Source organism: Lycorma delicatula, chromosome 12, assembly GCF_047948215.1.
Source record: "Lycorma delicatula isolate Av1 chromosome 12, ASM4794821v1, whole genome shotgun sequence".
Taxonomy (NCBI): domain Eukaryota; kingdom Metazoa; phylum Arthropoda; class Insecta; order Hemiptera; family Fulgoridae; genus Lycorma; species Lycorma delicatula.
The window spans coordinates 12,891,603-12,910,056 of record NC_134466.1 but is presented as its reverse complement, the minus strand read 5'-3'; the positions used below and the strand labels follow the sequence as shown (position 1 = coordinate 12,910,056).

General features: G+C 29.4%; 1 protein-coding gene across 1 annotated transcript; it reads right to left on the bottom strand.

Annotated features, from left to right (window-relative positions):
- Positions 1-834: 834 nt before the first annotated feature.
- LOC142333354 (uncharacterized) lies at positions 835-15,118 on the bottom strand. The gene is made up of 4 exons (XM_075380377.1): positions 15,041-15,118; positions 12,574-12,636; positions 7,140-7,931; positions 835-1,236 (listed from the first exon to the last, which is right to left on the bottom strand). The coding sequence occupies exons 1-4, from the start codon at positions 15,116-15,118 to the stop codon at positions 835-837; spliced, it is 1,335 nt and encodes a 444-aa protein (XP_075236492.1).
- Positions 15,119-18,454: the final 3,336 nt, after the last annotated feature.

Here is an 18,454-nt window from a genome sequence, read left to right as displayed (position 1 = left end):
TAGGATTTTACCAAATATTCGGGAAAATTTAGGATAATAATTACATAGAAATTTTTTGGAAAACATTTAACTAAATTTTTAAATTAAATATTTTATTAAAGTTAACAATTTCAGTTGACGTAGCCATTTAATTTGTGGTAGTGTTACAGAGTATTACTATTAATAACACCAATGTGCTATTAATTCTAACATTAACCGTAATTTAACATTAAGGTAATACAAAATAGGAAAAGTTACTTTCGGCCTATTTATCTTGTTTTATTACTTGTGATTTTTCCATTTTTGTAGATTTTTACCAAGTTGAATGTACTTTTCCATATCAGAACAAAAACACCAAATTAAATTGAGGTGCCATTTATCTTACAAATGACGCTTTAGTACTCTTCACTGCAGGTAGTTGGCTGAATAATAGTTATTACTTTCAGAGAAACTGCTCTGACAAGTTTCTAAGAAACTTGGGTAAGAAAAAACCCACATTCTTTCTTTATTAAGGTATGCTAACCCAGTTAACTATCCATATATAAATACAATTCTTTCAACAATCATAATAAATATGATTCAAACCACTGGATAAATTGGATAGAGTAATTAAGAAAAAAATTATTACACAAACGGATAATGTAACTTTTATTTACTTAATTAATGGATTTAAAAATTATTAAAACCTAAAAAAAACAATTATGCAATATATAATACAGAATGAACTTATAAATATTGTTTACTACGCTTACTAACTTTAATTCTATCAGTCTGATTCTGGTACAATATAGACTATAAGTAAAAATAAATACTATCTTTTTAAAAATTACATGCAAACAGAGATTTAAAAAAATATTAAGTTTTGGCACCTAATCCTTCAAGTAAATGCGGTTGAAATATAGTATCATACTGATTGTAATCATCATCATCATCCTTCTTTTTAACTGGATTATCACCGTGCCTACTTTCTACATGATTCATTAAACCTTCTTCTTTACGGAAAGATTCACCACAGAGTATACAATGAAACGGTTTACTACCATGAGCTTCTTGTTTATGATACTTTAATTCACGTTTACGTGAAAATTCTAAATCGCATAAATTACACATATACGTTTCAATTGCGCTGTGTGACTGTACATGTATAATAAAATTAGCTTTATGACGTATCGTTTTTCCACATAACAAACATTCATGAGGTTTTTCTCCAGAATGGATCATTATATGTTCCTTGAGTGTATTTTTCGTAGATAAAAACTGCAATTAAAGAGATTAAAATTTATTAAGATACAATAAAAAAAGTATATTAAGTAAGAGCGTGAATCAAATTTAAGTGGTAATTTTGCTATTCTATGCAGCAAGTAGTTCTGGGCTGGATGGCAAGGTGGGGAATTAATGTTCAGCATGTTAGTGACTGGAAACAACGTTGGTTAGCTCATCTGCTCTGTTCTGCCATCAGTACAGCCATGAGTAAGCAAGAGGTTCTGTTGTACAATGTGGAATCACAAAGTTTTTAACTAATAAAGGCAATACACCAATGGAAATTTTAACTCAATGGGACAGTTTAGGGTCCCCAGTTTGGGGACCCTACACTGTCCCAGAACCGAGTATATACATGGGCCAGGCAATTTGTAGGACAGGCAAGAAAGTGTAGAAAATGAAGGTCATGATCAATGTCCAACATCAATTCTCATGGCTAAAAACATTCGTCCTGTTTGAGAGCTTTCGAAGGTGATTACCCGTTCAACTGTAAAAGAAATAATGACAGAAGTGGTTTCAGCTATGAGAGTTCTCTATCCATTTCACTGATCATCATGGCTTTAGAAAAATTAGTGCTTAATGGGTTCCAAGGTTGACCCAAAAACAGATCAGGTTGGGGATCTGTGAGACGACTACTGAATCAATTTTGGCAAGAATGGGACAATTTTTTGAGGCACACTGTCACAAGCGATGAGGACATGGGTCCATCATCACACTCCGGAATCAAAAAAGTTTTTTTTTTTTTTGGTGGGTGAAAAGAACTTTCACATTACCATTTCCTGACTCAAACATAATTTAATACATAAAAATTTAACAAAACAAGAATAAAAACTAAAAATAGTTTAAAATTGAAGTATAAAAAAAGAAAAAACTAAAAACTTAATGACTAATATCACTAATAACTACCAACTAACATCAAATACAAGTTAAAAACAAAGGAAACTTAAAACTAATATCACAGAAAAGATATCACTTGAACTTAAAACTAGTATCACGTAAATCTTACAACTAATATCCCAGTCAGAATCTAACAGTAAAGTAAAATTATTTAAAACAAAAAACTAAAATATAAATAACTTAACAAAATCTGAAATGGGTGTAAAGGGGCCCTAACATGGATAACAAAAATGAATGTTCTGAAAAACTACAACTAATCTACAGACATTGAATATAGATATATATTATACATTATTAAACATATTTATTTTCCGTAGGAATAATAGTACCTCATCTACCACTTGCCTGTCATTGCCTAGAATATGACGAATGTTTCAGGATAATTTAAATTTGTGACGTACGGCCGCATAACTTACACAATCTAACAGGATGTGGTGCACAGTTAAATGGCAGTCTCATCTTATGCATAGTGATGCGTGTCCTACTGACATGAGGAACTCATGCATGACTCTGGTATGTCCTATCCACTATCGACAGAAAACCAATTCCGCACGACGAGTTTTACAAAATGAGGAGGCCCATGGCAACACAGAATCTTTAATGTGCCAGAGTTTATTATCAATGGTAGCCGTCCAGTCACCTTGCCACTTTGTCCTAAGAAATTGCTTTATATAATTAATAAAGTCGGAAGTAGCAACATGAGTGGTGAAAGGAGGTTGATTACATGCGTGTTTGGCAGCGGAATCTGCATGTTCATTACCTGGAATCCCTATGTGGCTAGGGACCTAGCAGAAACTTACTTGCGTGCTGCGATTATTCAACTCAGCGATTCCAGTGTAGATTTCAATGACGATATATTGTCTGGAATAAAAGTTTTCTAAGGCTTGGAGAGCACTACACTAGTTACTGCAAATAAGGATATTTCAGTACTCAGGGTTAATGATATTTAGAACCTTATTTATAGCATATAGTTCGGTAGTAAACACATTCGTAATACCAGGTATACCAAACATATAAGTTCTATCATTGACAACAAACGCGCAACCAACGGTATGGTATTGTTTCTTTTTCGATCCATCTGTGTGTACCACGACGTCTGAGTCTATCTTGGAGAGAATACACTGAAACATTTACTGGAAAACAGTAGATGGTCTTGTCTTCTTTGCACTTTACATTTTTTATATTTATACCCTAAGTTGTAGAAGTTGACATTTTCAATATTTTTAAACAGTTTTTTTTTTTAATTATTAATGATAGGTCGTAATTTAATAACCAATACCAGGAACCTAACACAATTTTGATTCAAACAAGCTGTAAAACTTTCCCAAACAGATTTCAATGAGTAGCCTACATCTTTTTTGAAGAATTCATTTTTATTTTTATATTTTACTTTTGTAAACACTATCGAAGAAAAAATCAATTGTAGCAAAATTTTAATTATTCTTTAATGAAATAGCCTGTTTTTGTAGCAATGAAAATTTATTATTTTTCAGATACCTTATTTATTTTAAATTTTAATGCTGATTGCAAATTTTGATGGAGGTGATACACTCAAAATGCTACAAGCAGCATCCAATTGTTCAATATTGTGATGTAGGGCTATGTATTGCTCTTTGTCTTTGCATTCATATAGCTATATAGTTCTTTGTTCTGCTGAGAGAAAATACTTTTTTAACAGTTAACAAAAAGAAACTTTCCAGGAACTAAATTTAAATTTGGAAAAATGTGTTCTTTAAGAGCCTACTCTAATGTTATTTGTCTTGTTTTCTTAACTGTTTTTTATGAGTTCTCAAAGGTTCACAACAGAACTGTCCATTCAGGCGACTGAATTTTGACTTTGAATCTACAAACATTAGTAACATCTGAATTAGTAAAAAAATAAGTTGTTGGTTTTCATCACTTAATGAGTTCTTTTAGCACTGTACCATACACTGTTTTATGATACTCTTCATTCACATAAATTCCTATGAAACATTGTTCTTCCATTGCTTTTTTTGAAAATACTTGAAAATAATGTAAAAATTTAACTGATTTTAAAATTTGCAATTTATTATTAAGTAAAACTTATTTACTTAATAAACACTTCCAAACACAGGATTAAATTTGAGACACTCTGTATTGATGTCAACAGGTCACTGACTAATGTCAGACTGACCAGTCTGTAACTGCAATGCTAAATGATGAAACAAGCATAAATGAGCATGTTGCAACAAGAATTTTACTGACAACTGGAAATTATTTCAAGCCCTGCTATAATAACATGAGCATTGCAGTTGAATGGTTTAAACAAGTCTATTTCAACTATAGTAATAAGTATAAAAATATTAAAGTACCAAGAAGACAAGAAACTACCTTGGAGCACTTATTTAGCAAGTCAAAATGGTATCGCTTTTAACAGGTTCTTCATGATTTTTGAGAAGTTATAACTTCTTTATTAGTCCAATACACAACAAACTTTTTTATTTGCTATAAGTAAGTAACTTGTGGGAATTTGAGATTTTTATCACCAGCCACATCAGAACAAAAATGTCCGCCATAGGTAAACTGCTTAAATAAAAAATTTTTTAAAATAGTTTTAAGGTACTGAGACACATAGGAAACAAGTGGGTACATTTCAATTTTTTTTTGAATTGGTCAAGCAACCACCCTTGAATCACCCTTGGATTGACCCTTACATGAGAAACCATTGCATAGTTTGAAGGTAACAGTGAGCTATCTACACTTTCATCGTCTGGCATTATTAGACCATTCTTTTTTTAAATATGATTGAAGAAATGCTACAACTGTTAATGCAGTTGTTGCACTAGTCACAACATTTTTGAGGCAAGAATCAATTCCATTTGTACAAATTATGTGGTTCCAATGAAGACTGGGTTGACATTTGTCTGTCAAAACAGTGGAAGAAATTTTGACATTTCAGTGGAAAAAATTTGTCAATGACTGCTTTTGAACTCTTTACGAATTATATTATATTGAAAAATTGGGCACTGGTCATCTAGATCTTCCAATTTGTCCACAAGCAACCTTTTCTTTGGGGTTTGCTCAAAAACAAGGTGTATGTCGAGCAACCACAAACATTAGAGGAAATAAAATTAAAAATTCAACATGCTGCTCTCATAATTCACTTGTCATGTAACAGTGAGTAATGGAAATTTTTCGATTAAGATAAAAGAGTGTGTAGTTTGTAATAATGATTCACCATTATGAACTGTATACTGTTGGCATTTTTATGAACATACACACTAAATTTATTTCATTTACATTTTTACTAACACTTGACATTTTTATGAACTAAAAAATGTCAAAGTTTATTTTTAAAAATAAAATAAGTCTTACTTAACAGAAAATCATTTTAAAATAAATTATTTTAATAAAGTAGTTGTAATTTTCCTACTTTACTGATCTAGCCTACTGTATTTTACCTGTTAAAAAATTACCATGCATTAAACTTACTATGGGTTTTTAAATAAAGAAAAAGGACTCCCGATGTATATCTAATATACAGTGTTTATAAAAATCGTATCAAAAATTGAGTGGCAGGCCCCTACATCAAAAAAGAGAAAACTTTGTATCAACATGTCTAGAAATGCTTAGTTTACCAGCTATCAGCCTTTCTGTATTTTTAACATAAAAATTTATTTCTCAGGAATGGTTAATTGTATCAAGCTGACATTATGTATACTGTTACGGTACCTAGATAAAAATCATTATTTTTATATAAAAATAATGAACCTGATCTCTTAATCAATTTCAAAATGACGACCATGTAAACTTTTTAACTGTTACTCTCTTTGCAACTCCTGGTTTATTTAAATGTTATGTTATTACCAAATATGTTAAGCATTTTATGACAAAGAAAGTGACACCTTATTTATTCAGATTCATTCATAGATAAAGTTATAGCCTTCAGTCAGAAATATAATTTGCTTACATCAAAAATGAATTTAAACATCAGGAAAACATTTTTTAAAGTATATGTTTGGAGCTCAACTTTATATGGAAGTGAAACTTTGAGGATCAAAGTACCTGAGAAGAAAACATTAAAAGCTTATGAAATGCGGTGTTATAGGAGAATCTTAAAAATCAGATGGGTGGATAAAATGACAAATGAAGAGGTGTTACGGCAAATTGATGAAGAAAGAAGCATTTAGAAAATATAGTTAAAAGAAAGAGACAGACAGACTTATAGGCCACATATTAAGGCATCCTAGAATTGTTACTTTGATATTGGAGGGACAGGTAGATGGGAAAAATTGAGCAGGCAGGCAACATTTGAATATGTAAATCAAATTGTTAGAGATGTAGGATGTGTACCGAAATGAAACGACTGGCATTAGATAGGGAATCTTGGAGAGCTGCATCAAAGCAATCAAATGACCGAAGATAAAAAAAAAAAAAACATTATAAAATTATTCAATTCAGACTGAGCATGTTGAATTATTCAATTTTTTTCAGGAGGAAATGATAACTGGTTTTTTAATCATGCAACTCACTTCAAGAATTTTTGAGTTATGGCAAAAATTCTTGAAGAACTTTATTATTCATGAACAAATTTGAATAAATAACATGTCATTTTCTTTGTCATAGAACACTTAACAATTTTGTAATGGCATTAACATTTAAGTAAAATAGGGGTTGTAAAGATATAAACAATTATAAAGTTTACATGACTGCCATTTTGAAATTGATAGAGATCAGGTTCACTATTTTTATATAAGTAAATCTCTAGGTTTATTAGCAGTATACTAAATTTCAGCTCAATGCAATTAAACATTCCTGAGATATAAATCTTTGTTAAAAATACGAAATTGTGCGTAGGTGGTAAACTATGCATTTCAGGACATATGTTGATAAGTTTTTTTTGATTAGGGAATTATCTCACTAATTCTTGAATTATTTTTAACACTCTATACATACAACCCTTATTGTTTACACTATATTTTTTTTTTACAGATATAATAAAAACAATATAAAAAATATTAAATCGGAAAATAGTATTATACCTTTCCACAAATTCTACATGGAAGACCTCCTTTTCTGTTACCTCTTCTCTTCTTTCGTTGAATACGTTTATTATGAATTTGTTGATGTGTCCAAAGCACTCGTTTTGAATGAAATGAATCACCGCAAACATTACATACATACTGCTGATCGGTATGAGTTTTTTTATGATCTTCCAAATCGACTCTCATACTAAATGTCTGCGGACACATAGGACATTCAAATGTTTTAACAATTGTATGAGCATTTATATGTACAACAAGATTTGCTTTATGCCTAAACGCACGACCACATAACATACACACATGCGGTTTCTCCCCGGTGTGAATTAACATGTGTTCTTTTAAAATCATTTTCGTCGCTAAAATCTTTTTACAAACTTTACAAGTCAATTCTTTTTGTTGGCGGTAAAAGTATTCGCGTTCTAATAAACCACTACCCCCACTCATTTCAGCATCATGTATTTTAGAATGTGCATCTAATAATTTAGGAGATTCAAAAATATCACTACAAACAAGACAAACAAATTTATTTTCACTAGGTCGAGCGGTCGGATGACCTTCACAATCTACTTTACCGCATACTTTACACGGCCTATCTCTCCATACAGTTTTTTCCTCATTTCCTTCAGACATATATTCATCATCTTCATCTTCACTTTCATTTTCATTTTCATTATCTTCATCTTCTTCCATTACCATACCTTCCTCATCATCTTCATCTTCTGGAGCACTTTGTAAATCATCTCGAACTGATTTTGTAGTTATTTCTGAAGTATCATTCTTTAAATTAACCTAAAAAAATCAGATAACTAGAATTAAACACAAATAATTAATGTATAAAATTATAATACCAAAAATTTTACAATGGTCAAGACTCATCATTTGCCAAAATTGGATATAATAACAAAGGAGACAAAGGAGACACAATCGTTTAGATAGAGAAATAAAAAACTATGAAAGGATACTTTTAGACTGATAGAATAATGGAACAAAAAGTTGATTCAATAATAACAATAATTCATAAATATGAAACAGATATCAAGAAATCCAGCCCTCTCATTATATATTTTAAGAATATCACAGTTCCAACTAACTATCCAAATACAGAATGTCTACAAGTTAAGAAACAGAATATACATGTAGATGTAATATAAAGTGAGCAGAAAAGGCTGAACTTAATAAATTTTTTATTCAACACAAGAATTTTTTTTTTTTAATAAGATTTAATTACATTTATAACTGATAATGAACTTGTGGAAAATAATAATATTATTTTCTGATTTAATCCTTTGAAGAATACGTGATTTTTCATCAGGTTAAGTTTTATGTTAAAAAGACCAACTGGTGATTTTTCATCAATCTCATTTTATGTGAGAAAGACAATTTGGTGAAATTTTGTCAATGTCAAACTGAGGGTGATGGTACCAATCAAATTTTTATGTTTGATGGTCACAGCAGTCCGCTTATGATAGATGTTACATTTGTTATTATTTAGAGTCACAGGTGATATCGCAATTAATGTTTGGATATAAAAACAAAAAATAATTATTATATTGATCTCAATGACTGTTTATGTTCTTTATTTTACAGAACATTTAATTGTGTTCTTTGCATAATATGTAAAATTGTTTGTTGTTATTATTTTGGGTTGGCAGTGAAATCATAGTTTGTTAGAAGTAAAAAGGAATGCTTTAATTTATTTATTTAATTTTTTCACAACACTGTATTTACTCGTGTGTTGCACAAAAACTTTGAATAAGAAATGACCACAAAAAAATTTCTAGTTGACGGTGCATTGGTTGTTCTAAAATTAAAAAAAGAAGTTAACAAATAGTCATCGTAAGACATTATATAGTTTTTTTTACAAACAATATAAGCATATGATTTTTTTTTAACCATCTTGGTCCTCAAAGAGTAAATATTGTTTATATCGTTTTATTATATTTGTAAAAAAATATATATATTTCAAACAATAATGGTTGTTGTATATACAAGTGTTTTTAACTGACTATAAATAACTTTACTTATAACTTTTATTTGTAAATAATTGAATAAATATAATAGTATGAAGGTTGTCTAGTTATAAACAGACAAATTCACAGAGAAAAGTCTAAAATCAATGGTGAAGCAGACATCTAATGTTTTAACTTTGAGAATGAAGATAAATCTTTATTTACAATACAGTTATCAAATGAGAATATTAGGTTAGCGAGACAGTTACAAAGCTATAGCAGCTAAAACGTAATGGAAGAAAATGTAAAAATCAAAAGGTGTGCTGCCCTCTTATAATTTCATTCTCTTGATATTAACATTCTAAAACTTGTTGACCCACCACACCCTCTCACTTTCTGCCACCATTTTTATGGAATCAAGTACACCTGCTATATCAATCTGTCTAAAGCAAAAATTCAATTTTTATAAGTGGAAAAAGTAAATGCTAGTGACATTCATTGTTGTCTAAAAGCTATTTTGGTGATGGAAAATATTAAATCACAAAATGTTTGCCACAATAAAAAAATTCAAAATAACACTCTAACAATAAAATTCTGTAAAAAGAGTGCTGGGATTCCAAATCCATGTACATGACTGACTACCTGGAAACAAGTTAGAATATAAATTCTGTGTGATACATGGCGACATAAAAACACCTTAGAAAACGTGTACTGTTTGACAATCTATGGAGCCAATAATTCTGCAACATGATAATGCTTTGCCAAACACATCATGTGCCACCTTCCAAGGTCGTTGTAAAGTTGAAATTTGAATGTGTTTCAGATTCTCCATAATCACCAGATTTCGCGCCCTATAATTTTCACTTCTTTCCACAATTAAGAAGATTATTAAGGATATTCATTTCACAACAGATGATGAACTGAAGGATGCAGAGCATGATAATGGATCAAGAAAAGACTGTAAATTAAAGTTTGAAATTTAATAAAAGAATATGTTATAGGGAGAAATAGTTATATTTAAATAAATATATTATTATATATAATATATATATTATAATATACTTATTTTTTTCTTTTTTGTAATATGATAATTAATAAATTCAATGATGTAATATAAATAGCTTATTATAACAAAAAAATTTTTGTTGAAAAATTAAACTTAAAATAAAAAAAATTTGCAAAACGACAAAAGAATGACAAACTTAGTTCACCATTGAGAGAAACGTATAGCTTTAAAAGTTGACTACCTGAAAAAATATAAGTTTTTATAGCAAATAAAATGTACTTTTATGCTGTATTTATTATTAGTGACTACATTTCAATTCAGCCACCCCTCAGTGTAAGTTCTGGATCCGAACTTAGTAGCAATTCTAATAGATTGCACTTGAACTTGAAAAAATAAGAAAAAAGCAACATAAGGGAGAAAATTAGTCATGTGTTAATCTAATTCATACTTACATTATTTAATTTCTAATAAATAATAAAGAATAACTAACAACAGAATTTAATAATAAATTTATTTTTTTTTTATTATTAAATTAAGTAGAAAATTATGACTATTTTAATAACAACATTATATTTACAAATATAAACATAAAACCGATTACAAATTAATTTTAATTTTTGAACAGGATGAAGTTTTTTGATTGGTACATCTAATTTTGTGGCTAACTGCAACTGTTTAAATTCAACTCAGTCAGTCATAATAACTATCAAATTTCTCATATAATAGGTAAAGCTATTATAAAATTTTATAACTGATTACTTCACAGATTCAAGAAGCCATATAGATTGATAAGTTTTATTAAGTAATTCGTTTAAGCTACAGAGTGATTTTTTAGTCCTGTTACCCAATTTTAAATGTAATTTAAGAAAGGGAAATTTAGGTGGAATAAAAAAATGTATTTGTTACTTACAAAAGAGATTTAATAAAAAGCTATTACATAATTGTTAAAGAATATGATCAAAATGCCCACCCCTTGCAGTTATACATGCACGGACTCTTTTCAGCATATTAGCAGAAACCATTTAAGAGTTGCATTGGAAATATTCGTGATTAAGTCTGTAATATTGACTTTAAGTTCATCAATAGTGTGAGGATTGTTTTTGAAGGCCTTGGACTAAATATAACCCCACAAAAAGGAGTCAAGAGATGTGAGGTCTGAGGACCTAGCCCATAAGCCCTTGCTTATTATTCGATCATCAAAGAACTCTTGCAGAAAATCCACGGTTTCTCGAGACATGTGGCATATAGCGCCGTCTTGCTGAAACCAGCAATACCGTTTTTGAGGTTCCAGGTGGGACACAAATTGGCGCACAATATTCCTGTATACTTCACCATTTACTGTCTGTTCGAAGAATACGGGTCCGACTATACGATGACGGGATATCGCTCACCACACACCAATTTTTTCAGGATGCAAAGAATTATCTTGTAAAGCGTTAGGATTTTTAACCGCCCAAATTCGACAGTTTTGACTGTTCACATAACCATCGAGATGGATCCAAGCTTCGTCACTAAAGAAAACTGTGTTTAAAAATTTGATTCCGTTATCGTTTACGAGAGACCTAAACCAACGGCAATATTGCAATCGCTTGTTTAAATCTGGAGGCTGAAGCTCTTGAACTAATCATACGCGATACGGACACGATTTTAATTTTTTAGTGGCTTTCTGAACACTCGAATATGACAAACCGACTTGCGTGGAAAGTTTTCGTAAACTTTTCCGTGGAGAATTGAGCAATCTTGTTTTCACATTCTCTAAAACATCATCTGTTAAAGCGAGTTGGTCGACCGCTACATTTTCTGTCGAAAACACTACCTGTCTCTCGAAATCTGTTTACTATCATAGAAATTGACTTTTTTTCTGGTGGAGGAACACCAACAAATTTAATTTGAAATGATTCTTTTACACTCGTGTATGATTTCATAGCAAAATATCGTTCAAGAATGAAAACTCATTGTTCTACGGTAAAAGACATTCTGTTGATAACACGACCGGAAACAGCACAAAAGTTTACACAGCTCAAGGAGAATCAACTCACACTGCCGTATCTATACCGGTTGAATAGCGCTACCAACTTTGTGTCTCAAAACAAAATTTCCCTTCCTTAGAAAAAAATTACCAGACATTAACAATTGGGTAACAGGACTAAAAAATCACCCTGTACTTGCTGTATTCATATGTATCTTTTATTAATTATAGCATATTAAAAAACATGTTTAACATAATTATGACATTGAGGTATGTGTAGTTATTTACATACACATACACACAAACACACTCTCTCTCTCTTCAAAGACTAGGGCAATGCATTAAAGTGAGAAAAAAGAATGGAAACATTTTAGGCTGGTTCATCCACCCTTCCTATCCTGGAAGAATGATACATGTAAAAACTGTCAACATGGCTTAGGTTATGTAAAGTTTAACTATACTGATTATGCTTTTATAACTAAAACAATTTTGCCATATAAAATTTACCTTGTTATCAAATTTATTAATGTAGTCTGTAACATCATCAACTGCCCAATTTTCTTCCAAGTCCTAAAAAAATAATAATTAGTTTATTCCATTATGTTAAAAATTATTTAAGAAATATAAGAAAAGAAGAAAAAATGGTGCATATGACTGAAACATAAACTCCACAAATGGCAACTATCACTTTACTAATAAATATGGTGAATATCATTAAAAAACACAAATGCCAAAAAAAAAAAATCTTAATCATAAAAATTAAATGGTCTGGTGTTTGTATTTGTAAACTTAATATTGGCAACTCCTGGATTGATATACATCATTTTCTTACTACTACTACCTTTACTGAAAGTTCTTAGGAATAAATTTATCCACATAAATCCAGCTTTACTTGAATAGTACAATTTAAATCAAGAACATCCATATTTTACAGAAATTTTTATTTTGTAATATTGTGAATCATGGCAAAATTATGTTTGTAAATATAAAATACTTGGTTTCCACAAAATTAAATTAGAAAACATCATAAATTTTACTTTGGTAATTCATTAACCAAAATTTGATTATCTGATACATAGAATAAAAAATAAAAAAAATAAAAATTGTTTATTTTTTTTTTTTTTTTTAGTTAGGAAATGATCTTATTTGGATTAGCAAATTCTCTGCCATAATACAATGAAATCTCACTACTGCAGCTCTCTATCTCTCTTTTGGAACAATATTTATTAATATTTATTCTTTTACATTCCTAAATTATGCAAAAAATTTTACTAATTCTATCTTCTATTGCTACAAATAAAATTCCATTATTTTCAAAGCAACAGAAATATTTTCTTGACCTTCAAGTGAATATGGAAAAATGTTCATTATCAGACATCAAGAGTCAAAGAACCCAAAATGTTTGAAACATTTAAAATCTACTTGTACAAAGTATTAAAGTAACAAACCAACATTCAAGACAGCTGAAATTTTTTAAGAAGAAAATATGATCATAAAATTAAAAGCATTCTATAGATAGATCAGAGGGTTACAACAAATGTATAAAAAAATATTATTGAAAGAAAAAGTAATTAAGGTTTATTGAAAACTCACCTCAGAAAGAAATTTATACGATGCAGTATGCTTACTGCAAAAGGCATGGAAATAATTACAAGAGTATAAAAAAATTTATATTTTGGTGACTACACTGTCGTCAAAAACATTCTCTTACAGAATACATAAGGGAAAGGAAGTGAAAAATATGGCAAAATTGAATTTGATACACTGCCACCATTTAAAAAAGAAATGTTAGATGTTTTTCTATTTCCATGTATTTCTGATGCCTCAACAGAAATAAGGATTTACAATGGCAACTCTTAAATACTGAAAATAGAATTGATACACTACAAGTCAAAATGCGAATGGTTAAAAATTACTAATTACTCTACTCAACCATAAGTGTTTTCAAGGATTGTCAAAAATTGCGACTTAGTTTACTTCTGCAATATACAAGACAAAATAATCTATGTACTGTATATAATCTGTAAATATTTGTTATTAAAGTCTTTTAATTAATATTGTACTTTCATGGTGTTATTTTTGTGTAATCTTTTTTTGGACTAAAATATTTTGCATAAAATTAATTAAAGGAAATATTTTTAGAAGCTAGTGTTTTTATTTCTCTTAATAGTGCATGTTTCTTTTCTTTGTATAGTGAACATTTTTATTTGTTCTTTTTCAGTCAGTCTCTTAAATAACATTTTAGCATGGATTATGGATTTCACTACACACGAGCATGCACGCACAAAATTTTGTTTAATATATATATTATTGTTTATATATATATATATATATATATATATATATATATATATATATATATATATATATATATATATATACACAATAAAATTCATTCTAAGATTTTTGTAATTTTTGTATTGAGTACAATTATCTACCTTTCTTACTTCCATCATAATTTAATCAAATGTTGATGTTTTTATTGTGCTTGTATGTAATACAGTGAGTTTTGAAAATGGAGTATATCTGAAACGCATCAATATGATTTAATTATGATGTAGCTAAGAAAGATAGATAACTGCTCAATACATAAATTATGAATTCTATTTTCATGATACTGGTAATTCATATAAAACTGAAACCAAAACTCAATATGTTATATGCATTACCTCAATTTGAGTATACTATTCAGTTTGTATGTATTATTTGCAACAGCAACAATACAACCTCTTTACTGTTTAAATGAAACTAGCACATAAGCTTAATTACACCAATTTTTTTTTTTAATTTGAGGCATTTACTAACTCAAGATATTTTTAGCGTAAAATCTCAACAGACGGAAATAAAATGTTAAAAGCCTTTCTTCCAAAGTTTTCTTTGGGAGGTTGTTCATCCTTCTTTTGGTAAAACTGTTTTTATAATTTATTGGTGGAAAATGCATTTCAACAAAATAATTTCAAGCAATTTATATTACCGATCCAATAACTTGCCATTGTGCCTTCCATCTGGAAGATTCTGAATTCAAATCCACATCAGACTTGCCATTTTTCATCAACTATAACTACTTCTTATCATATTCTCATGCACAAGCCTTGAGTTTATTTGGTGAATTAATCATCTAAATACACACTTTCCATCTCTTGAAATTTCAACAACTGGTTGAAATTTAAAAGGGTAGATTTTATGATTCACTAAAATATTTTAACATATCCCGCAGAGGAAAATTTGATAATTCAGTTTGTTTCCAATAATATAAATGAAAAAGATTGAAAGAAAAGTAATGAACACACTATTCTGCTACTTCTGTAGCACAGATTTCTACCATCCATCCAGAAAGTCCAGGGTTTGAATCCATCAGGCTGGGCATTTTCAAATGTTATCATAATTTAACTATAATCAGTTCTTGTTTAGAGAATAATTAAATGTTATAAGCATTTGTACCAAGGCATAAAATTAATTATTTCAAGAGGTAAATACCTCCTCTCTTTAACTCCAACAATCTGAAAGAATAGTAAAAGAATTTTACAATATTTCATCAAACATATTAGCAATTCCAGGCCAGAACGTTCACCTTTGGAAGGAAACCTAAAAGGACATGTATGAACGTAAAGATGAAAAATGCAATTCTCTAAATAATAACCCGACAATTAATTTTAAATACAATTTTATGAATTGGTATCAGTCATAGTACTAATGTAATTTTTTTTGATTTAGTTACAAAATTAAAACTTAATGTAGATCAATCTCTGGAAGTATAACTTCGTAAGTCAACATGATAAGAATACAATAATTAAAATAAGAATTTTTAATTGTACTTAGTTACCTACAGTAAACAAATTTTAAATTAAAAAAAAAAAAAAAAAAAAAAACTGCAAGGAGCCTACAACAAATTATTTTAAAAATATTGAACAATCAAACATGATTTATACAAAGATAGTAGTACATTTATACCATATTTCATTCATTCTTGTTCAGTATCAGATAATGGTTCTTCTTTAATGATAACACTTCAGATGTCATAAGAGGTTGCATTGGCTGTTTATCAGATTGTGAGGTTGTACATTCCACATCATCTTCACCTTCTGCATCAATGTCCTAAAAAAAAAAAATTAAGTTTTATTACTTAAATATACTTATAGTTTACTTATAATTACTATATTTTATTACTATAATTATAATTACTCATAGTTTTATTACTTAAATTTTTTTGTCTTAATTTATCACAAAAATTACATTCATTTACTACTTTTTTACACACTGCCTTCAATTTCAACAGATTTTTCAGTGTTTCACTAGCTTCTTCGTTCAATCTTCAAGAAATTCCATCACCTATGACTTAATCACTTAGTAAATGCCATTTTTCAACTTCTTGTCACTGTCAAAACTTTGTGAAGCAAGCCACTGTTTCAGGTGAAGAGCATTATAATCTTATTTTAGTGTCTAATATTCAGCCTGTATATGTCATTATTTTTACTATGAATTTTAGTCACAAAATCAAATTACTCCTCAAATTTCACTTGGCGGAATCACAAATCACAGTAACTCATTATAAACAGATGAATATAAACAACTAACAAAAAATAACTAAACTATTGTTGCTAACAGCTCACAATCAATTGAAAATCTGAGCTACACAAGTGGCATCTGTTTACATAGAGTATAGGGAGCAAATTCAAAACAGGCCTACTTTAAAAACATGCAAATGTGTTAAAATTGAACACTAGTTATTAATTCTTTAAAGTGTTTTGATACTTTATAACATTTGCACAATTCTGCAATCTTGACTGGTTAAATCAAATGGCACAAATAATTTTAAAAAAACAGCTCATTCCAGTATCACTTAAAACCAAGAAGCAGTAAGAGTACTTTTTTGATGACTGGGCTCTTATCTATTCATAAATTTAGTGCATTTTTCAATTAGAGTACATTTATTTATATTAGTATATTTTACAACAATAATTAAGTTAAGAGATATTTAACTATAAGTGATAATTAAGTAAAGCACAATATATTACGGTCTTATCTAGCAAGATAAAATGTAATTTGTATATAGTACAAAAATATGTACTTTTTGAAATAAAATATATATTAAATCATTAATAATAAATAAAACTTGAGGTCCCATTTATAAAAAAAAAATAAATAAATAATATTATACTTACTTTATTAGAATCATCAGTAAATGAAGAATTAGTAGTCCCAGCTAAAGAAAATGTTTTCAACTGAATTTTTCCACCTTCATATATTTCACTGACATCAGACTTTTCAACATTTTGTTTCTAAATAAATAAAATAAAGTAAAACATAAATATAAGCTACTCTTAAGTATAATTACTTTGTGTAAACAGCATAAATAAAAAATGGAGCAAAAGTACTTTTTTTTTTAAATTCTCAACTTATATTTAATTTCATATTTCACCAAACATTTCTTTCAAGATACTAATTTCTTTCACGGTACTTTGTAATTTAATTTATTTTTGATATGCTTATAAAAAGCAATTGTTTTTATGGAAACTAAAGCTGCAATTGAAGCCTAGTGGGATGTATTATGAGAATGCTTTGAAGGCTTGGAGAGGTGTAAGAATGCAGACTACAGAAGTAGAAGAGGGCATTAAAACCAAGAATACATATATTTAGACATTTTGCTTATACATTTATAGGAAATATTTATCCAATACAAAACCTTTTCTTTTCTTTTTCCTGTTTAGCCTCCGTTAACTACCGTTCAGATAATACTTCAGAGGATAATATGTATGAGTAAATGAAGGGTAGTCTTGTACAGTCTCAGTTCGACCATTCCTGAGAAGTGTGGTTAATTGAAACCCAACCACCAAAGAACACCGGTATCCACGATCTAGTATTCAAATCCATGTAAAAATAACTGGCTTTACTAAGACTTGAACGCTGGAACTCTCGACTTCCAAATCAGCTGATTTGGGAAGACGCGTTCACCACTAGACCAACCCGGTGGGTCCCAATACAAAACCTAAAAATCATTAAGTACACAGCAGAGCTAGGAATGAATCTAAAAAGGATCTATGAACTCATGTTGTTTCATAGGATAATTTTATTAGTCAGAAATTCTAAAAAAAGGTATAACAGAAAAACCCACCAGGTTGGTGTAGTGGTGAACACGTCTTCGCAAATCAGCTGATTTCAAAGTCGAGAGTTTTAAGATTCAAGTCCTAGTAAAGGCAGTTACTTTTATACAGATTTGAATACTAGATCGTGGATACTGGTTTTGTTTGGTGGCTGGGTTTGAATTAATCACACATCTCAGAAATGGTCGATCTGAGACTGTACAAGAATACAATTCATTTATACTCATACATCATCCTCTGAAGTAATCCTGACAGTGGTTCTGGAGGCTAAAGCAGTAAAAGATAGA

Coding starts and splice junctions, on each gene's coding strand:
- LOC142333354 (XM_075380377.1), bottom strand. CDS start 15,118: ATGAAAAATGGCAAGTCTGATGTGGATTTGAATTCAGAATCTTCCAGA. Junction 12,637..15,040: donor AATGGCAAGTTATTGGATCG/GTAATATAAATT, acceptor TTATTTTTTTAG/GACTTGGAAGAAAATTGGGC. Junction 1,237..7,139: donor CATGTAGAATTTGTGGAAAG/GTATAATACTAT, acceptor CTTTAATTGCAG/TTTTTATCTACGAAAAATAC.